Below are 24401 nucleotides of genomic sequence, written 5' to 3' on the forward strand. Positions count from 1 at the left end.
TCTTTCATGAAAACATAAAATTTTATTTTTTTCTTTCTTTTATTCAGCGCCTAATGCTTTTAATTCTTATGCTGAAGATTGCAAATCTTTGTTTGAATTTAACATCTAATAATGACTTTTTTTTAAAAAAAAATTTGGAAAGTTACCAATTACTGGAACTCTTTAGAATTTTTTTATTTGAAAATATAAATATAGACCCGTATTTTTAATATTGGTAGATTAAAAAATATTTGAAGAGCTTATTCAGGATGCATTTCTGGAAAATCAAATTGTTTTTTATTTTGAACAAATTCTACAAAAAAAAAAAATTGACACTATTGGCAGCATTACATATGAATCTGTTTAGGGTAAGTCATTTTGCCATTAAGCCATTATGTGTAATATACTTTGAATTTTCAAAAACGTCTGATAAAATAGAACATAAAAAAACTTTCAAAAGTAGAGATTATATAATGTGGAAAATTTTTGTATTCAACTTATGTGTCATCTTGAATTTGTGGCCTCAACATGGTGTCTTACAAATTTAAACAAAGTTTCTATGCTCTAAAAAGGATCACCAAAATACCATTTTCAGCTTTTTAATGAGAATGGACTAGTTTAAATGGCCTATTAACTTAAAATTTCAGTTTAATTAATTCATTCAATATGTTAATTTGTATATCAAACTAGTCTGTAAATTAAGTTTTGGGTTAGGTGGCCCTCATGTTTCATCTAGAAATCACAATCACAGAATCCAGGTGCAATTTTTCACCCTTTGGAAATAAATGTCTTTTATGCTTCAGTTAGTTCAATAATCCACTTTTTCTCAAACAGAGTGTCTCAAATTTGGAATAAACTTCCCAAAATCTTTGTAGAATATAAGAATTTAAACAATTTTAAAATAGATAAATAAATTAGTAAAAATTTTATAATTTTATTATTTAGTCTAGACGAATGGCTAACTATCTATAAGGAAACCTTTTAAATGCAATTGTTTTTATTTTTTTTCTAAATACATTTTTTTGTTTCCTTTTTATTATTTCAATGTTTCGTTCTTTTTAGATTTGCTAATGTAGTAAATAATAATATCTAGTTACGGTTAAGAAATTTGTTATTTGCTCTGCTAATTAATAAGTGTTATATGATTACTATATGATTACCTTACACTTGAGTATCAGAGGAAATCATATAGTATGACTCATTCAAAAAAATAAAGTGTATAAATAATTTTTTTTATAAGAAATGTATGTTATTTCTAAAAAAATATAAAACTTATTAATTTTTTTAATCTCCTAAAAGAGATTTTAAATAGAAATATGAAATTGGATCAGGATTGGGTTAAGATTGGATCAGAAAGTAATGTTGGCTGCTCAAAATAACTTTTAACTAAATGAAAATTCTTTTTTGACTCATTAGCATTTTCATGTAATAAATGACATGAGTTAAAATGGATTGCTAATTTATTTGTTTGTGGAAAATTGTTTTAAACAGTTTGCTATTATTTTAGAGGGTATTTTGAAGTTTCATTTAAATGTAAATATCTAAAATGCTGTAATCTATATCAAAAAACATTCAAATAGAAAGAAAAATGGGAAAGAACAGTTTTATGCTATTTTAAACTGAACTGAAAATGTTTTGAGTAGTAATGTTTTAAAGTAATAGTAAGACAAGGGAAAATTTTTTTAAAATGACAATATAAATCTTTTTATGAATTATTTAAGGATAAAGTAAATATATTTATTATATGTTCCTTACAATGGTGCTAACATAATATTTTTCTTTAGAAGTAATAATTTTTATTCACAAAAAAATGTAAAGATATTGCCTCAAGATTATTTTGTATACCACTAACTTTAATAGATAAAAAATAAATAATGATGCAATTGAAAGTGATTTATTCAAAGTGCAAACACTTTTGAATAAATCAAATAATAAACTAAAAGATGTATCATTATGTTCAGCCAATCGACATAACTCTCCAGAATTATAAGGATCCATTATGAGGTTTCCAAAATGCTCTATTTTTAGATTAAGTTATGCTATTTAGTTATCACAAAACAAATTTTTTTGATCCTAGATTTACAAGAAAAAGTAAAAGAATTATGTTAAGAAAAATCATTTAAAAAATCATTGTGTATGCATATATATATATGCATATATAGTAATACAAAAATTTTATACAATATTTTTATATAACTACTGATTTATATTAATAGTTTTTATTTTAATTTTACTTCATTAATGGCACTGTACAGATCTAAATTTTCAGTAAAATATTTTTCAATTTTAGTACCTCTTGCATACCAACAATCAAAAGTAATTTCAGACAATACTGCTCTTAAAGTTGGATGTTACACTGGAGATATGGGTGTTGATTTTTGGGACAAAAATAAATGGATAGCAGAGTTTAATAAAAATGATGTTTTTGTCATGACAGCACAAATTCTTGTAAATATTTTAAACCACTCAATCATCTGTTTGTATAACATTAACTTAATTATCATGGACGAGTGCCATAATGCTACAAAAAACCATTCATATGTTAAGTTGATGGAAATCTTTGAAAAGTACCCAAAATCAGAACATCCGCATATTTTAGGATTGACTGCTTCAATTATTAATGAAAAGTACACTGGCATTTTTAATCGCCAATCAATTAAATCATTTTTGCAAGATAGAATTTTAGGTTTAGAAAGAAGAATGCGTTCAAAGTGTATCACTTGTTCAGACCCACAGGCAACAACAAAATTTGCAGCTAAACCAAGTGAAATAGTTCAAACTTTTAAAAAAGGTTATTCTGCAAACGGATTTTTAGAATTTGTACCAGTTATTGAATCTATGAAAAAAATTCTTGATGCAATGTTGGATCATTTTTCACGTAAGTTTTTCTGTTTGTAAAATATTTCAGGATCTAGACATAAGTTAGTTTAGTATTGTTTTTGATTTATATGATTGTTGCTAATCATTCAGTAATTTTAACGCTTAAATAATTTATATTTATAATGGTTTTTCTAGTTTTTAAATATAATCTAAACACTTGCCAGTTTAAATACTTAAGCAGTAAATTTTATGGTCTTCTTAAAGGTTTGGCAAATGAAAAGAAAACAAGAGTGAGCAGACTTATTTTTGATGATTTGCTAACTGAGAAACTTCAGCTCTCTGAAAGAAATGCTTGTGCAATATCTGTTGATGCAATGAAGTATTGTAAAGAAATTTTAGAATCTCTTGGTCCTTTATGTGTCTTTTGGGCTGCCCAAATCTTGATTAAGCAAATTGGTGAGGGCATAATATATAACTATATAGATACATATATATGCATAAGATATATATATATATATATATATATATATATATATATATATATATATATATATATATATATATATATATATATTTATTTATATATATATATATATAAAAGATACATATATAATTATATATAAATATATGTGTATATATATATATGTGTACTTATACATATATATACATATATATATGCATATATATATATATATATATATACATATATATATATATATATATATATATATATATATATATATATATATATATATATATATATATATATATATATATATATATTATACATAATATAAATTAGTAGAAAATCACTTAATGAAAATTTTTCTCATTTTACTCTGTGTTTCGTTAATAAAGACTCCTCAAAAATTTCTGAGGAGTCTTGATTGAAGACACAGTGTAAAATAAGAAAAAATTTCGTTAAGTGATTTTCTACTAATTTAAAATTGCTCTGCTTTTTAAGAACATTGAGCACTCTATTTTGTAGAATACATTTTAAAATTATTTAAATATATATATATATATATATATATATATATATATATATATATATATATATATATATATACATAATATATATATATATACATATATATATATATATATGTATATACATATATTTATATATACTATATTATATATATATATATAATAATAATGATAATAATAATATACATACATATATATACATATACATATATATATATATATATACATATATATATATATATATATATATATATATATATATATATATATATATATATATATACATATATATATATATATATGTATATATATATATATATATATATATATATATATATATATATATATATATGTATATATATATATATATATATATGTAAATATATCAATCAATTAAATTTATTGACAGGCTGAAGGCCCAATATAATAAATATACAATGGGTAAAATAAAGTGGATTAGAATGAAACAAAATCTAACGCACTTGAATATAAACAAGACCCAAGAAAGAAAAAATATATATATATAAAGATAAGAAACTAAAGTGTTATAAATAAAACTCAGCTCTTCATTTAAACATCAGCAGAGACTGAAGAGCCTGTCTGAGTTAACTAATGCTTTTATGACAAGGTTTTTGCTATTCTGCAGCAGTAACAGTGAGGAGTATTGTTGCTTGCGAATAACAACATTAAGTGAATGGGTACCATGTTTCACAAATAATTCACTTGCACTGTTCCATGGTAGCTTGTTTAATATCAAGCAAAGTGCATTACTATATGCAATACATAGGCGATGAAATGAGTCTTTTCTCTAAAGATACAACAGCTGACATTCATAGATTGGGCTGCAAAAGGCATTTATAACATAATCTTTGTTTGTATATGTGTAGAGCTGAACTTTCTACGAATGAGGTTAGCTTTAGCATACATAGAGCGCACGTGTTTTAAGATACCTTTGTCATCCTGCATATTGTTTGAGATCAAGTGACCCAGGTATTTATATTGACTAGTGTATGTGAGAACCATGCCAGATAATGTGAAACTAGGGCTATTTATAAGGAGTTTATAAATTTCAAAAAACATTATTTGAGACTTGATATTATTATAAACTATATCATGTTTCACAGCATAACTGGAGCATAAATCAAGTAAGATCTGGAGACCTTTGGCTGAGGGTGCACACAGGACAATATATTCAGCATAAAGAAGATGGTTAACAAGAGAAGGACCCAAGCAACAGTCTACTGTAGTTTTATTGAGTAAAAGACTAAGATTGTTAATATGTATATTAAATAGAAGAGGAGACAGTACACCTTCTTGTTGCACTCCATTACTGATATTAAATGTTTTAGATAATATTCCACCCCAAAGGATCTGAGCTGTTTGACCACCATACAAGACAATGAGTAAGCGTAAAGTTACACCAGAGATAATTTTAGATGTATCAAAGCAAACTCTATCAAAGGCTTTACTAATGTCAATAAATGTCACATGCATATTTGAGCCATGTGATAAGCAAAAATTTAAAATATCTTTTAAAATTAGAACTGGCATAAAAGTGCTATGGTTTTTCTTAAATCCGAATTGGTTGGGAGTTCCAATGAAACTTTCATTAATGCGTGAGACAAAAATATGTTCCAAAATCTTGGAGAAAATTGTCACCAAAGCAATTGGACAATAATTAGGAGAATCGGAGATGTCACCATTCTTATCTTTAACAACAGGAGAAATAACAGAGTGTGAAGCACCAATAGGCATGTATCCATGACAAAGCATAGAGGAAAAACACAGTGACAAAATATTAAAGTAATTTGGGCTAGCATAGAGATAATGCTCCAACTGGAGTCCAAAATGGTCAGCTGCTTTTCCACAGGACATATGATTTATGATAGATTGGACTTCATCTGGAGTGACAAGATAGATATCATCTTTAAGAAAATTACAGTGTTTAACTATAAAGTTGTCATTTATATTGCATGTTGACTTAACTGAGTTGAACAGGGTGAAATAGTTATTATACCACATGTGGCATACATTATCAGGACCTGAGGCAGAGTGAATAGAAAGTGGAAGACTACATTTATCGCTGCAAATAGAAGTCACAATAGACCAGAAACTGGTATAGTTCTTATTTGCTACTGTTTGCCAGCTTTTCTGCTTTTATAGTATCTTCTCTTTTTTTGCAGAAACGAATGGCATATTTATATAAGGCTCTTAAAATTTTAAAAAGAAGATTGGGCCAAATTTTGGTTTATAATAGCTACGCCATAAGCAGAACGCATCTTTAGCAGCTTATGAATCACAAGACATGTAGACATTGATAATTCTGAACTTATCAGAAAAGTTATTTACAAGTTGGATAGCAACAGACCACGAATTATCAGTAGTAACAACTCGAGTTCTGCAGAAGACAGAATCGTGACACAGGATAGCAACACCACCAAATGGTCTGCCACGAATAAAACCTGCTGAAGAATCAGTTAGAGACACTCCAAAGCCAAAAAAACCAGGTACAATGTTGTTCAAGAAACTAAGTTCAGTATTGAGTAACCAAATCTCTTGGAGACAGATGATATTATATGTTGCAGACAAGAGTACTAATTCGTGTGTAGAACTTTATACACCACGACAGTTAAAGCTACAAATCCTTATTGCCACTTTCAAAGGAATGATGCACAAGCGCATTTTTGGGCCATTTGCTATCATCGTAGAGCCTGACAGCATCTCCAGCAGAGACAGATACTTTAAAGGAAGAGTGATATTTACTTGTGACAATTTTTAAGCAAGTGGCTTTAGTTTTAAATGTTATGTTGACAAATTCAGCTAATTCTTCAGCAGAGGCAGTTGGCGATAAATGAGAGACAAATATAGAAGTAGTTTTAGAGCAATCATACGAAGAAAGTGGTTTTAACATTCATAAATTGTTTAGAATTTTTCCAGAACCAATAAGCACTTTTTGCTTTCGCTTTTTCTTTAGATGAGTAACAGTTTGGTTACTCATCTAAAAATCAACAGGGTTCAACACTGGTTGAGAGATCTCAAGATAAAGGATGACCAGATAAATGAAAATTGTTGCCACAGTTATTAGCATGATCAACAAATATGTCCACATCAGTAATTGAGTCCATTGATATCGAATTTAGCTCAATTTTGTTAGTTGAATTAGATGAAGAACTAACTTGAGTTTGAGGGTAGGGATCAAGGATGGTTGATTTTACATTAGCAGTTGGAATGAATGGCCAGTCATTGACAGGAAGTTGGGTCTGCTCATCATAAATAGGAAGTTGGGTCTGTTTGTGTTTTTTGTTAATGGATTTAACAGGTTTCTCAAGATCAGTGAATAAATTATGTAACCTTTTACTGATCAACTCCATGAATTGATTCGAAAAAGATTTTAGCTCGATAGTCATATTATTAACTAGCTTAGTCAGATACAAAGCACATTCAACAGAGTGAGAACTTGTAGAACTTAAGTTGCTATTTACATTTATTGGATTACCTGTGGCACAAAGATTGAGAATGTCAGTGGCACAAAGTCAGTGTGTCACAAAATCAAAATGTCAGTGGCACAAAGTGGCACCAAGTTTTATAAAATTAGGATCACAAGTTTTTCAAAATTATTTCACCTAGGGAGGAATCATTTAAACCTGGAAGAAAGTCATGTAATTTTTGTTTAACCAAAAAATACCATATCATTATGTCATCTTTGAAACTATTGAATAAACGAAATGAATTAATATCAAAATGTTGTCACAAAAACAAATTTGTTATCTGCAACTTTAACGTCATCTAAGCTAACACTGTATTGCATTTTTGTATATAATTCTTTGTTGTTATTATGGTTGTTTGTAACGTCTGATGATCGTATAAAGCGTGAAACTCTAAGTTATGTTACAAACTTTATTGTATTTTATTATTGTTCTAATATTATATATATATACATATATATATATATATATATATATATATATATATATATATATATATATATATATATATATATATATATATATACATATATATATATATATATATATATATATACATATATATATATATATATACATATATATATATATATATATATATATATATATATATATATATATATATATATACATATATATATATATATATGTATATATATATATATATATATATATATATATATATATATATATAATATATATATATATATATATATATATATATATATATATATAAATACACACACAGGGTGCAAAAAAAAAAGCCACACTCATTTTTTTGGTTAAAAAATGTCTTAAACTCATATAGTATAAGTAACTCAGAACAACTTTTAAAGAAATGTAAATAATGTTATTGCAAATTACATATAATGAAAAGAAATTAGAATTTGGAACAGTTTTAGCCATTCTTTGTTTCTTATGACTTCTGCGCATCTAGAAGGCATACTATCTGAAAGTCTCTTTAATAAGTCATTAGGTAAAGTATTCCAACCAGCTAGAAGAATTTGGAACAGTTTATTTCATTTGCTGCCCTACAATCTTGCAATTTTCTATCCAATATAGACCAAAAATTTTCTATTTGGTTGAAATCAGGAGGCTGTGCTGGCCATAGGCATAGCTGAGACATAAATATCAATTTCGATTCCAGATATCTTTTATTCAACTGTGCGTATGTTTGGGATTGTTATTTTGTTGAAAGAGGTAGTCATTATTAGGAAAAAGTTCTTCTATACTTCATATGGTTCAAGTTGATAAACTAAGATTTTGTGATACAAATGCTGGTCCATTGTACCCTCCACCCGGTAAAGCTTTCCAACTTTGTGTGCACTAAAACAGTCCAAAACATTAATCTTTTTGTCATGTTTAATGGTTGCCTTGCATATTTAGGGGTTGAACTTTTCCCCAAATAATTTCCAGCAGTGAGATTGACCATTATAAAACAACACAAAAGGAGACTCATTACTCCAAATAACTTTACCCCATTGCTCACATGTACAATCTTTGTGCTCAATGCACCACTTTAATCTTTTTTTTGCAATTGATTACACTAACAAAGATTTTTTTTATTTGCATTCCAGCAAAAAACTCACCTGATTCTTTTATTCAATGAGATATTGTCCATTTTAAAATATTAGTAAGGTTCAAATCTAGTTTTATCTCAAAACATGTAATTTTACGATCTTTTTTGACGACATTAAGAGTTTGTGAATATAACTTTCTTTTTTGAAGTTTTAGGGTTTCTCCCAGATCCAACAGACCTTTAAGCTGTACCAGTGTGTTTATATTTCTTCACCAATCTATTAATAGTTGAGTTTTGTTGTTTAAAACGTTTTTCAATGCTTCTGTGAGACTCTCATTGGTCAGCAGCTTCAATAACTTGCCCAATTTCTATATATGTTAGTTATTTTCTAAAATAATAAATGTGTTTGTTTTATTCTTTTTTTATTTATATAAATATTAGTTAATATATAAACATAGCTTTTCTATCCAAGATTTTTCACTACCACATCCAATTTTTTTAGTTTTGCTTCTTTAACCCATATAAACCCATGATTTTTAAAATTTGTTTCTTGTCTTTATTTGGTGTGATTTAGGTCCAAATGAACAATATTCATCAACTATTTCATAATTTTTTATATACTTAAGTGAATATAGGTGAAAATATAGGTGTCAGTTTAAACTGACGCTAGCTGCAGGAGGGTACAGGTTTTCTCACGTGTCATATTTGGCTATGACAAGAAGAATAGTCAAACTCTGAAACCAGGAATCATATGGCAATGTTAACTGATGCAGCATAACTCACAGTGACGTTTTATAACTGTTATTAATTATTTCACAAGGCCACCTAGCGAGTGAAAACTGCCCGTTTGACGCAAAAGTGTTCAGAAACAACAAAATGGATGCAAAAAATATCATGAACTTTTAAATAGCACATAATAACTGTAATGTCACATTAATGCTAAGTTGCAAAGACTATATTTCATTGACAAAAGCAGGCATCAGTTATTTGCAGTGGAATGCCTTAAAGCAACCAGGATGCAGTCCCACATTGCACTTCTCACAGTAGAAGACTGATGTGCCTTTGCAGCCAAGTGCCACACATCGACGCTGTGTACCCTGAGCAATCCAGTGATCTGTAACATCTGTGCATACTTCAGTAAGTACTCGTCGATAGACTGCTACACGAGGTGGCGGATACGGCACTGAATTCTTCTTCATTGATAGTGTCTGCACATAGGTTTGTGCAATCTGACGTCGAAATGACAGCAGATCATGCTCCGGGGCGTCAGATATTTTCTCCTGCATACGGTACAGCTGGAAGGCGTTCTGAACGGCCAAATCAACACAAAATCTAAATATTGGCCAATACCATTTCTTTGATCGGTGCTGAATCATATAGCAAGCTAGATTTTGGTCTAGGCGGTCCACACCGCCCATCCCATAATTGTACAGTTGTATTACTGAAGGCTGATCAACGTCTATGCGCTTCTTCTGTGCTGATGAAGATCTCTTAGCTTTGCGAAGTGGTGCGACACCAGCGTAAGTTGATGCGACTGTCACAACCTTACTGTCATGCCAGTGTACCAAGCATACATTAGCCTTTTGATCCAGGGCAACGTCATGCGAGCCACGAGGCAGCTTGTCCATTGCTTTGATGTTTTTCAATGGCGCACCCTCAGTTCGGTTAGAACGGAGAGTGCCCGTGGCGGCCATTCCTCTATCCGCTAGTAAGCGCAACAGTCGTGGGCTGGTAAAGAGGTTGTCAAACACAATGTGTAAAAAATTACCGTCATGTTTTGGTAAATCTTTTGTGAGATTACCACCACCGATCCACCGAGGCCCAGATCTTTATCTGTTGTGCCGGCACCTTGATATGGGTAGAAATTGATTACATATCCCAAACGAGTTGCTGCAACCCACATCTTATACCCAAACTTGATGGGTTTGCCATGGATATATTGCTTTGCACCGTGTTTTCTGTAATAAGGGATCATACTTTCGTTGATGCTGATGATTTGTTCAGGCTGAAAGTTTGCCAGGCAAGCAGCATTGATGGACTGGATAAGAGGGCGGACTTTGGCAAACCTGTCAGTCATATCAAGTTCGTTGTTATTGGCAAAATGTATATTACTCATTATGGAACTGAATTTATTGCGTGACATAGCGGCCGACACCATGGAATTGTGTACATCCCCCGCAGTTTCCCAATACATAGGGCAACGAGGCAGAGGAGCATAGCCGCTTATTAGAAGAATCGATAGGAAAAGCTTGAGTGATGTAATGTCCAGATCAAAATTGTCATGGCCTTTTTGAGCAGCATATTCTTTGCTTTCGTTGCATATTCTGTGCATTATTTCTGGTGTCATAAACAACTCAAATAATGACACAGGTGACAGATGGTTTTCTACTTTTGGTGGGGGTATGGTCCATGGAAACTTTTCCTTTCTGACGGCCTCCTTGAAGTCGGTTTTGACCCATGACGGTTTATACGGAACTTGTTTCTTTGTTCTCTTGTGCTGCGGACCCTGTTCCACTATATCATCTGCAGTGTCCTGTGTATTATTTTCTGCATTGTCCTCCTCTGCAGTGTCTTCTGCACCGTCCGACTCTTCCATTCCAATAACATCAGTTCCATTGGGTCTTCGTAGTTTCATCGTCGCTTCCGCCAGAAGTTGATTATGATTGAGACTGTTTGGATCTCCACACACCTCATTCTCATCACCAGAATCTTCGTCAGTGTCTGCACCAGAGGTTATTGGAGGAACAATTGATATTGGCGCTCTGAAGACATTTATCGTCTGTATCTTCTAGCAATTGTAGCACCTCATGAAGCCGGTACCTGCAAAATATATGAAATTAGTTATTACTTATTTATTTGCTCTGATGTTGAAATGACGTCAAAGCATTCCCACAAATTACGTCATTATAAAATAGCAGTAAAATAATAATAAAAATTAACAATAAACAACTCTCAACCTTCAAATATAAGAACTCAGAAGGGAAATAAGGTGGGTCACAGTAACTTACATAAATACCAGACTGCTGTAGTTTAATTATTTTGTATTAGATAAGGCTCATATATTTACAAGGAGTCATACAGTGTCTACAAACTGATGAAAATGCCTTCTATGCCGAGGTGAATAAACTGTTTGAAAACCTGTACCCTTCTGCGGCTAGTGTCAGTTTAAACTGATGCACAGAAATCGCATAAAAATTTAAGAAGACTAGCTTTGTTGACTATACCGAATATTCAAATGTTAAAACGATGTTTAACAATATATTTAATCTATATTTCAACTAAAAACAAAACATATATGCATACCTTTTTCTTGACGAAACACTCATGTTCGAAAAATATTAATCAACGCTACTAAAGTGTGTCAACTGAGCAAAAATTAAAATAAGTTAATGCAGTTTACTTTATTATCAGCATCATACATTCACACATGACGTAATTATTACGAAAAATGCAAAGAATGTTTATTATTTTGCAAATTAAATCGAATAATGTGACTGTCAGTTTAAACTGACGCTAGCCACATATGGGTTAAGCATTATATACTTAAAATCAAGAAAAAATGTTTGTGTGGCTTTTTTTTTGCACCCAACTGTATATATATATATATATATATATATATATATATATATATATATATATATATATATATATATATATATATATATATATATATATATATATATATATATATATATATATATATATATATATATACAGTGGGGTGCAAACATATATATTATATATATAATATATATAATATATATTATATATATAATATGTATTATATAGATATAATATATCACAGTTTGAAAATTTTGACTTTTTTGATAACTAAATATCCCAAAATTGCCCTTTTGAGGGCTGATTCTATATATATTGGGGACTCCAAATCAATAAATTTTAAAATCTTGGATTAAAATCCAAAGGAGACAATATTTCTCACTCTCTTCAGACAATCATAATTGATTGCAAAACTATTTCCTTGGAGACAAATTCAGCGCAAAGAATTTGCGCATAAGTGAAATAAAAAGACGTTGCACTAAATTTATAATAGTCATGATGCGAGAAACTATAAACAGTTTAACAGTATGTAATTAATTTTAATATATTTAATATATAAACGTAAATAAAAGTTACAAATATCAACATGACTTTTTTTCTTTATATTATGTTGAAAAATATTGCACTTACAAACTAAATAAAAATAATAATGCATAGGTATTGAAATCATTGTTATTTTTTAGCTATTTTAAAAAAAAAAAAAAAAATGCCTACATTTTTCAAAGACCATGATGATTGCAGAAGGACAGTGTGTGTTATTTGTAAGAAGAAAAGTGACGGAAAAATTTCAAAACATTTCATTTCTGAGATTCATTGCTTGATTTCATCAGATGTAAATTTTTAGGGTAAAAGAATGCCGCTATGAATTTGTGTTTTGAAATTGGGTGATGGAGTTTATGCCTTAAAGGCAATACAGCTCTACAATTTTGATTCCATTGTTGTGAAGCCATTAACAAGACTTACGACATATTGTGATTGCATTATTTGTCAAATTGCGAAGATTAAAGGCAAAGAAAAGCATCCATTTGAAAAGGGTCTTGAAAAATCTTTGCAAGAAGAAAGAAAGTCAATTGAAAAATGCACAAAATGCTTTTCTATCATTGCTTGTGGAACTTTTCATAATTGCAGTGATACAACTCTTGGTGCAAACTTATATCAATTTGAATTGGAAGATTCTGTGGGCGCAGAACAAGTTGCTTCATCTGTTATTACATCGAAAAAAGCATCTCCAGGCGGAACAATTCGTCTTAGTCAAGCTCATGGCAAACCTTTTCCGATAAGAAAAGGTTAGTTTTTTTATTATTCTGTACATTCTGAGCAATACAATTTATATGTGAAGTAAGTGATTTAGTTTTCTTTCTAAAGGAACATCTGCAGCTCATTTTACTCTTTCAAGGCCCTTTGACAACAAAAAATATGGTTGATATTCAGCAGAGTACTGGGCTTTCAGACAATAAAAGCAGAAAGCTTGGATCTTTTCTAAACCAAATTAGTCTAGTTTGCCTTCGTGAGCCAAATTTTCAACAGAAATTTGCATCAGCAGGATCTAGTCGAAAAGATTTTTTCATTGCTACCAATGTAAAATTGCCAGATTCTAATGAAGTTCGTGACATTGTTTATTGTATCAATTTAAAAACCCTGAAGGAAAACATCACAGTTTCAAAAGATTTTATGAGCTCAGACACTGTAAAACTAAAGCTTGATGGTGGAGGGTCCTTTTTCAAAGCTAGTTTGATTCTAATTTTTGAACACCAAACAGAACAACAAAGTCCAGTAAAAAAGTCAATAAAGTTGGCTTCAAGTGAAAATTTTAAAAGCACAGGTGCCAAAAAGCAGCAAATTGTAGCAATCTCTGAAAACACCCCTTAAACATTTGCCAATATCAAACTGATTTTGGACCTGATGCATGTTAATGAATTAATTGACAAATTGATTCTGTCATATGACATGAAGCTTGCAAATATTATCTGTGTAATTCAGTCTCACAGTAGCAAACATCCTTGCTTCTGGTGCAACACTGAATCGACAAATTTGAACATGTGTGGCCAACTCAGAACATTTGGAACAATCAGAGAGCAACATCAAAAGTTTATTTTATCTGGTGCTGATCTAAAGAAATCAAAAGAATTTGAGAATGCTGTTCATCCACCAATACTTCGATTCCCAGATGAAAAACTAATCTTAAAAGCTATTCCTCCCATGGAAGTTCATTTGCTTCTTGGCATTGTTAACCATCTTATTAAGCACTTGGTTCAAGTTTTGCCAAAAACAAAAGAATGGTTGACTATAATACATATACCATTACAGCCGCACCTTGGTGGTCACTTTAATGGCAATGATTGCATAAAGTTGCTGAAAAAAGTTGACACTCTGAAGCAGATAACCATGGGTGATAAGGCATTTGAAGTATCATGCATCTGCCATGTTCCACATTTGTTTCTCCAAGTTGTTAATTCTTGTTTTGGATGCTTACTCTCTCCAGACTTTGAGAAAAAGTTTCAAGAGTTTAAGAGCAATTATCTAAAGTTGACTGTTTCTATCACACTAAAAGTTCATACTGCCTTTTACTATGTTCCACAATTTCTAAAGCACCATAAAACTGGTTTGGAATTTAAAGCGAGCAAGCAACAGAGGCACTCCATTCAAACTTCAAGCCTCATTGGCAAAGGTTCAAATAGATTATGTCTCATCCAGATTATTCCAAACAGCTGTTAATTGTGTTGTTGATTACAATAGCAAAAAATTCTAAGAAGCGCAAAAGGGTACAATGAAGGTATTTGTGATAATTAAATTAAATAAGCTAATTTAGTCTTTACAATTCCAAAACAAAGTATTTGAATAAGTGAGAAAATTCGGTAATTTCCAAGCTAAATATCTCCCTTGGATTTTAATCCAGAATTTTAAAATTTATTGCTTTGGAATCCCCATAATATATAGAATTAACCCTCAAAAGTGCAATTTTAGGATATTTAGTCTGCAAAAATGTCTAAATTTTCAAACCGAGATATATAATATACATATATATATACATAAAATATATATTATATATATAATATATATATATAGTATATGTATATATAAAATGTATATATATTAACTTCTGATGATTTATAAATAATACAGATAATCACATTAAAAGAACAAGATCAAATAGAGTAATAAAAGATGTGTTGACTAAATGCAAAGAATCTCTAAACAAAGTTGTTAAAGAATTTGAAAATGAAGCTGTTTATGTTTTTTCTTCCATTGAAAACGTTATTCCAGTTGAACCACTTTTGACAACAAAAGCAGCCAGTTTTTTGCGGGATGTGTTATTAGCTGAAAAGAATTATTTTCAAGGTTATTTTTATTTTCAATGTTATTTTTCATTAGATTCATTAAATATTAGGAAACATTTTATTAAAAAGTTACCCTTTAAAAAAAACTTGAAAAATAAATATTCAAAGAAATTGTAAGAATTTGTGATTTTTTTGGGTAAAATTTGGTTAAAACATGACATGAGTATGGGAAGAATATTATCATGTTAATGGTATGATAATTATCTTTTTAAAACCATATATCTGTCATGACATGTTATTAGGTTATATATCATATATCCAGCGTGGAAGATAAGGAATTGAAGGCAAGCGGTCAATTCGACTGGCTAACTCAATGAGTTGATAGCCAATTTTTTTTTTTGGGTGGTCAAAATGCTTATTTTTTCTTTGTTTAAGTTTTTAAATTGTTTAATTTGTTTAAATCTTAATAATAGTTCTTCTTGACTAAACTTTATAAATACAAAAATAAGTTAATGCTTGAAGGGTAACAAATTTGTATTTTTTAATAATAATAATTTTAAATAAAAGTCAATGCTTTTTTTAAAAGCGCAAACAGGCAATTGATATTTTTTTTTTTTTTTTTTAAATAATTCATTTTATTGCAATAACTTTGCAAATGGTGGGGAAAACATTGAGAAAAATAGTAGAAAAGATTGAATGGAAAAAAAAAGTACAGTTGAGATTATGTTCTTAATTACATATAATAATTTTGAATAATAATGAAATAAGAACTTCAATAAAGTTAAAGAAGAAAAACTAGCACACATTTTATATCTCTTGCTCATTAAAATCATTTCAAAAACTGCTAATGTTTATTAGTTAATAATAATGTTATTAACTCCTATTTTCAGATACTACTTAAACTGAATATTCAATACTAAGAAGACGATTGTTTAATGAAACACAACTATAATAAACTAAAAATTACTTATGTTACGTAAAACAAGATTATTACTAAATATATATATATATATATATACTTTTAATAATCCTATTTATAAAAAAATAGCGCAAGCCCACACTTAGTAATTTTTAATTTATTTATAATTCATTCATTCATTTATTTGGAATTTTTTGAAAAACTTACAAGAAAATAAATAAAAAGATTTAGAGAAAAATAAAATTATAGCAATAAAATATTTATTATTTATATAATATAACAAATAGACTAAGTGCCAACGAAAGAAAAAATGTTCATAGTGAAATACATATTTTATACTTTATATAGATAAATTATTATATATAATATTATTAAAATAATATATAAAATTTTTTTATTAAAAGAGTAATGAGTGCAATCATTTAAGAAAATAGGATTTTTACAAAATAACATTTATAGTCATTTCAGGTGGTCATTGACCGTTGGTTGGCCATTATTTTCCACGCTGTATATCTGTCATGATTGTGTTAAATGTTCATGTATCATAATGATGTTATAAGGCTTCATTATATTACAATGGTTATAAAATGACATGAAAAAAATCAAAATTATCACAGTTCAATAAATTTATGTTCATTAAACAAGTTACAACCCATATCTAGAGCAATAATTAACCATGCTTATTATGCCAATTGCTAAATTTTATTAAATGATATTTCAAAAGTTTAATTAAAATAAAAGTTTAATATTAAATGATATTTCATGTGTCATAGTTTAGCTAATTATATTAAATGAACTTGAAAATTATTTCTTGAACTAAATGAAAAGATTTTTAATAGATATTTCATTGTTATAATTTTATTTTTATTACTTATTATTCACAATTAAATTTTGTTTTAACTTATATTCCAGATTGCAACTGAATAATTAAAATAATTAGAAAATTTGACTTAATTTGATTTTGATTCATTTAATTTTAGTTTTGTTAGTTGATAATATATTAGTTTTATTAGTTCATAATTTTTAGAATTGCATGCCATTGTGTTTACACAAAGAAGATGTACTGCTGTTGTGCTCAGCAAGTTAATAAATTATCAAATTGAAAAGGACGAAACATATAAAGGTTTGAATAGTGACTTTGTTCTTGGACATGCTTTTGACTCTAACATCTGTCTTATAGATGGTTCAATGAAATCGAAAAAACAAAATTTGATTTTATCAAATTTTAAGCAGGATAAGTTTAATGTTTTGGTGTCAACAAGTGTTGTTGAAGAGGGGCTGGATGTTCGTAAATGTAATTTGGTTGTGCGTTTTGATGGTATAAATAATTATAGAGAATATGCTCAATCAAAGGGAAGAGCACGAGCAAGTGGATCTAAATTTATTATTATGACAGAAGAAGAACAGGAATTTGACACCAAGAAACAACATATTGTAAGTAAAATAAGTTCTTATTTAATTGTCTTTTTTTTTTTAACAAAGAACTGTATACGTTAGTAAAATTATCAAAGAATAAATTTGAAACAGAATCCCGTACGGAACAGAAAAATGCAAATTTTACTTACTAGATAAATAAACTTTAATTCCTCAGAAAATATAAATTTTAGCAGTATACCTATATTTTTAATAATATTTAAATATAAGTAAAGATTTCCAGAAAGTTACAGGATTGCACTATGTATCATAGTGTCACAGCAATCGTTTAAATGCTGTTTATGTCTAAAAGTTACCAATTTGTTGATTTCATGTTAGTTTAACGAAATAAGTTTTTTGTGATTATTTCAAGTAAAATATTATATAAATACAACTCATAAAATCATATTTCCAATGAGAAATAGCAGTCATCAAATATTTCTAGTTGGAGTTTAGTGTTTAGAAAATCGTTCTATATTTTTGAAACTTTTAAAACATTAACACAAAGTATAAAAAACAATAACAGTATACATACTTAAATATTCAAGCAGCCTAAAACTTGAATAAAATATTTTGTTATAATTGTTCTTAAAGATAACCATAGTAGTAGTATGTATATTGTTTCAAGTCTTTCAACTTCTAAGTTGAAAATGAAACAAAAAAATCACACACTGAAATGGAAATGTCCTATAATTAAGTATATTGATAAATAATAAAGTTATTTTAGAATAAGTTTATTTAAATCAATATAAAAATAACAATACTTTTAATGTTATTATTATAATATAATACTATACATACTTATGATATAATACTACAGATACTTATGATATACATTATTTTAGTATAATAATATCATACATACATTAAAGAGGTAAACAGGTTCTATCTGTTGACCAGCCTTGCACCCCTTCTTCATCTATTAGGCTGGTGCAGATGTATTTATAATACATTGTTTCCAGTTTAGGATGTTGAATGCTAGATCTTCTTAACTCAATATGCATGGGTTTTGCTTGTGTCTCTGTTTTTATGACTAGGCAAATCATTCTATTATCTCCTAATGAGAGTACAGCTCTAAAACTCAGTTTTATAGTTCTTAAACTGGCTGGTGGTTAGGCTTCCAAAACTCTGTCAGAGCTCTCAGAGAGGCCAATTTCATCAACAGCTGTAAAATATCAGAGTACTAACAGTTTCATGTTGCGCATGGATGATGTCTCTGTTTTTACTTTAGGTCTGCATTGTCAAGGCCACATTTGGAGTCCTTTGTTAGGGCTTGAGGTTTATTAATAGTAATGAGGCGATTGCTTGGACTATTAAATAAAGTATTGAGTACTATCTGTTCTTTGAGTCAAGTTCTTTAACAAATTTAAAAATGACTAAAGTACCAATAACTATAAAACACAAAAAACCATTGTTAACACATAACACCATCACCAAGTTCTCTAAATCTATCATTAATATTCACTAATATTTGTGGTCTTTGAAGTAACTTTTTTTCTGTTGAGTCTAATCTTTTGCAAAGTTCACCAGACCTACTTATTCTTTGTGACTAATTTTTGTTCGGTTGTCTCATCTTGTGATCTTAGTGTTGATGGTTATCTTCCTTTAATTTGTAAATACTCCAATAGTCACATGCTTAGCGTGAGCATTTACATTCATAAGAATTCACCCATTTGTCTGGAAAAGAGGTTTAAATCCACAGACTATTTTTTTACGAGCTTTCATTTAGCACCACTTCACTCTATTGCTTTTCTCTTTGTTCTGTATTGCTCTCCTTCATCTCAAGACACTCTTTTCGATGTTATTTCTGATCAAATTAACCAAGCCCTCTCTCTTTATCCATCAGCCATTATCGTTGCTGTTGGTGAGTTGAATGCTAATCACACTGAATGGCTCGGCTCTAGTGTCAGTGACTCTGCAGGTGTTAAATCCCACAACTTTTGCCTTTTGCCAATTCTTTTTTCAGACAATCTGAATCATTTACCTTCTCTACTTGACTTATGCCTTGTTTTTGATCCTAGTCAGTGTTCAGTTTCTCCAAATTCACCCTTAAATGCTTCTGAGCATAGTTTGATCTCTCTAAAACTATTATCTCATTCTTCTTCATCATCAGAACCCCCCTATCATCATGCCTCTTCAACTACCTTAAAGCTGACTGGGACTCTTTCCGTGATTTTCTTTGTGATGGCCATTGGATAGAAATCTTTCGTCTTCCTGCTGACAATTGTGCTTCTCACATAACTTCTTAGATTTAGGCTGGCATGGAATCTTTTATTTCCTCTCAAAGATTCTAAGCCTTATTCTTCTCCATGATTCAAGTCTCACTCTTCTCCATGGTTTTCCTTGCATTATGGTGCTGCAATTTCCAATCATAACCATTACTTTCATATCTATCAGCAAAACAATTCTCCAGAAAACAGACTTCTGTTTACTAGTGCTAGAAACCATTGTAAAAAAGTTGTGTCTAAAGCCAAAGCCTGCTATTCTCAGGTCACGAAATCTCCTATTTTATCTCAAAAGTCAGGCTTTCATGACTTCTTGAGAATCTTTAACAGTATCTATGATATAGGGAAATTTGTTATTTCATTTCTCTTGTATGGTTCAGATTTTGTCACCTCACCTAAAGACAAAGCTGAATTGTTTGCTAAAAACTTTTTATCAATATCATCTCTTGATTTCACTAGTTGCGTTCTACCTGATATAGCCAACAAACAGGTTAATCCATTGCTTGACATTTGTATCACTCCAGCTTCTGTATCTAAAGTGATATCCTGCTTAGGTTGGGACAACATACCTGTTATTATTATACTTGTTATACATAGTCTTGCAGAATAAAATTCGTGTTCTTTGGAGCTGACTTATATATAGTTTCAAGACTATTTAACAAGTGCTTATCAGTGTCTTATTTTCCAGCTTGCTGGAAAGCAGCATCTTTTATCCCTATTTTCAAAAACTCTGAAGAGTGATCTGACTCATTTAACAACTGTCCCATTAGTCTTCTTCCTATCATAAGCAAGGTTTTTGAGTCTTTAATTAACAAACACTTTACCTTTTATCTTGAATCTAATAACTTACTTTCTGATCATCAATATGGATTCCGATCTTTTTGTTCTACAGCTGATTTGCTAACAGTAATAACCAATAGGTTTTATCAGACATTAGATAGAGGTGGAGAGGTTAAGGCTATTGATTTTGAAATTTCTAAAGCTTTTAATAAAGTTTGGTATGCTGGTCTTTTCCATAAACTTTGATCTTATGATGTCAGGTAAATTCTTTAAGATTATTGAATCTATCCTTACCAATCATAGTATAAATGTTGTCCTCGATGGACAGCACTCTTCTTCATATACTGTAACTTTAACGGTTCTTCAAGGTTCTATCCTTGGCCCTATACTCTTTTTAATTTACATTATTGATCTTCTAGTTAATTTATATCTAAGGTGTCATTTTTTGCTGATGATACTACTATTTATTCTTGTCTTCATAAGAAGCCAACTCTCTCTGATTGCTTGGAGGGGGCGTTTGAGCTTGAAAAGGATCTCACTTTTGCTACAGCATGGAGCTTACAGTGGCTGGTGAGTTAAAGTTACTCAGAGAAAACTCAATTTTTTTCAGTTAATCATTATGCAATACTCTGGATCTTCCTATATTTATGAACGATAATGTACTTGATGAGTTAGCTACTCCTTATCTTTTAGGGTTAACTCTATAACAAATTAATTGCAAAATTAAAAAGCCTGCTTTTGCAGCCCACCTCTAACCATTATCACATTGTTGTAATGTTTCTTCTCTTTTTCTTTTCTATAAATACTATAATGGGAACTGCTCTTAAAAGCTAGTCTCTCTTGTGCCATCTACTAAAATTTATTTGTGTTACTTGCCATTTTATTAAGTTTCATCTTTTTACCATGACTGTTCCTAAGTGCTTCAAAAGTTCTTATTCATCCAGTTTTTTCCTCGAACATCAGTTATTTGAGTTCACTTCTTTCATCTTGTTTTCCTAATTCACACAATTTGCAATTTTTTAAGTTGGCTGTCAATCATTATCTTACTTTTTTTACGTTATGCATCCATTACATATATATTGGTTTCAATTACTGTTGTTCATATTGATTTGTATTTAAAGGTCATGCAACAAATTGAGGAAATCTTGTTTGAACAATGCCAAAACCGTGTTCTACCAACAGATGAAGAAATTGAAATTGAGATGATGGATGTAGAAGATGAGGATTTTCCCATATATTTTTCGCATGATGGTTATGATGCTCCACGAATAACGAAAGATAATGCTATTTCTCTTTTATACAGGTTAAGTTTTTAATTTCAAAATGATTTATAAATATATATACATAATTTTAAAAGAGATTTTTCAACATTTGACTTTTCAAATATATTTAGATATTGTTCGCGGTTGCCATCAGATCAATTTTGTAAAACCAATCCTAAATTCCTATACCATGTTTTAGAAAATCAATTTTGTGCAGAATGTATGCTTCCGTTAAATTGCCCATTACCCCAAAGAATTTATAAGGTATTTTTTTAGATAAAAAATAATATCACGGTGCATAGGAACATGCTCTAAGACCTTGCAACACATCCCAAAAATTTTTTATCATTAGAAGACGTCTTCTAAGATATTTAAAAAAAATTTTAAGTTCTATCATAAATTAGGTCAAAATTTTTCAACAGATTTCAAATTATATCAAAAAATTTCCTTTCGTTTAAGATATATTACCAAAAGAAGTTAAAAATCTCTTTCATTTACTCCATAAAATTACTTTAAATGATTGTAACTGAGAAACTTTTTTTTTAATGAAAATTGACATCTGTTTACGAATTTCAATCTAGTTTAATATAACTCAAAAATAAAAAAATTCTAAATTTCTTTTAGGAACTATACCCTAGGGGTTGGGTTAGGGGTGCTTAGGGTTTAGAAGATCTTCTCCACAAAATTGCATTTAAAAAATCATTCCCATGAGCATGTATTTCGAGTTTCAAAAGTGAAACTGCAAGCTGAATCATTAACTTTATTAACTACTTACAACTATTGCTGTGTCAGTTAATACTATTATTAGAATTCAGTTATTACAATTACTATTTCAAATATTAAAAGTTGCAGGGGAGGGGGGGGGGTCTCATCCAATGCCACTGGTCATTTAATGAGTTTACCACAGGCCTCAGATATTTACGTCACTGTCTTCATTTATCCAATCTGTTTGACCGTTTTTGATATTAGCAAGTTCAACAGGTTACCATTGCTATTTGTTAATAGTTAAAATAGTAACTCATTACACGCATTGTCGTATGAACTGAAAACATGCTTTTATTCATTACATTTAGATTTAATTAATGAGGCCGATATATCATGCCAATATTATAAATGTATATCAGAAGTTTTTATTCAAAGCATTCATTTAAAATGCCTAATAGTGCGAAAGAACACATTTGTTTTGGTAAAATTTTGATTTTCTTTGCTGCTGCAGGAAAGGCAAGGATTTAAGACCTATGATGAAACAGCAAATATAAATTTAAATAAAAAGAATAAACATTAATCAAACCTGATCGAAACTATATTCTAAAAAGATTATTTAGCTAATAACTCAGACCTTCCAACATAATTAAATAACTAGAATGCAATCTCTTTCATTTTGAGTTTTTATATGTGTAAAGTTAGTAGAAAAAGATACTCCTATAGTGTATTAAAATGACGTTGAAGAGCTAGTCGCAATTATTGAAGTTCAGTTATTACAATTACTGCTTCAAATACTAACAATTAACAATGGCTAGCCATCGTAAATTGTTTATAATTGAAATAATAACTCTTTACACATGTTGGCTTATGATCTGAAGACGTGCTTTTGGTCATTACATTGAAATTTTATCATGCCAATATTATAAATTTTATATCATGCCAATATTATAAGTGCATATCAGAATTTTTTATTTGAAGAGTTCATTTAAAATGTCTAAGCATGCTTAAGAACATGTTGATTTTGTAAAAAGTGTTTGCATTTGCTGCTTCAGGAAAGGCAAGGATTTAATATCTATAAATAATGATGAAACAATATATATATAAATCTAAACAATGATAAAACATATATAAATCTAAATAAAAAGGAAAAATGTAGGAAAAAGCTTTCTGGGATTGACGTTTACTTTGTTATGCAACTAAGTCATGAAGATAAAACATACATATTTGTATATAATATACTTTAGTTAAAATTTAGTTATGTTATTATGGCAATTATTGTTAGTAGACATACGCTATGAAATTTAGACCTGAATAACAGAGTTTTTCATTTTAAATGTGAAAATGTGCGCAAATAAAAAATAAAAAAAATATTGGCTATTATAGTTGAATGTGTTTCAGGAAAACCCTGGTATTACTGTGTTAAACTTGTTTCTTTGCACAGCAGCCCTGTTTGTCAATGTTCGTG

The 24401-nt window shown here is 29.4% G+C and overlaps 1 protein-coding gene across 1 annotated transcript in view; it reads left to right on the forward strand.

The window, feature by feature from the left end:
• LOC100204990 (endoribonuclease Dicer) overlaps positions 1-24401 on the forward strand; it is a 54284-nt gene that overhangs the window by 4093 nt on the left and 25790 nt on the right. The window contains exons 2-7 of the mRNA XM_065804665.1: positions 2270-2857; positions 3064-3255; positions 15478-15693; positions 17579-17985; positions 22091-22272; positions 22363-22495. Of these exons, the coding sequence (XP_065660737.1) occupies positions 2270-2857; positions 3064-3255; positions 15478-15693; positions 17579-17985; positions 22091-22272; positions 22363-22495 (1718 nt within the window). The remainder of the gene's footprint in view (positions 1-2269; positions 2858-3063; positions 3256-15477; positions 15694-17578; positions 17986-22090; positions 22273-22362; positions 22496-24401) is intronic.

Source organism: Hydra vulgaris, chromosome 09 (genome assembly GCF_038396675.1).
Source record: "Hydra vulgaris chromosome 09, alternate assembly HydraT2T_AEP".
NCBI lineage: Eukaryota > Metazoa > Cnidaria > Hydrozoa > Anthoathecata > Hydridae > Hydra > Hydra vulgaris.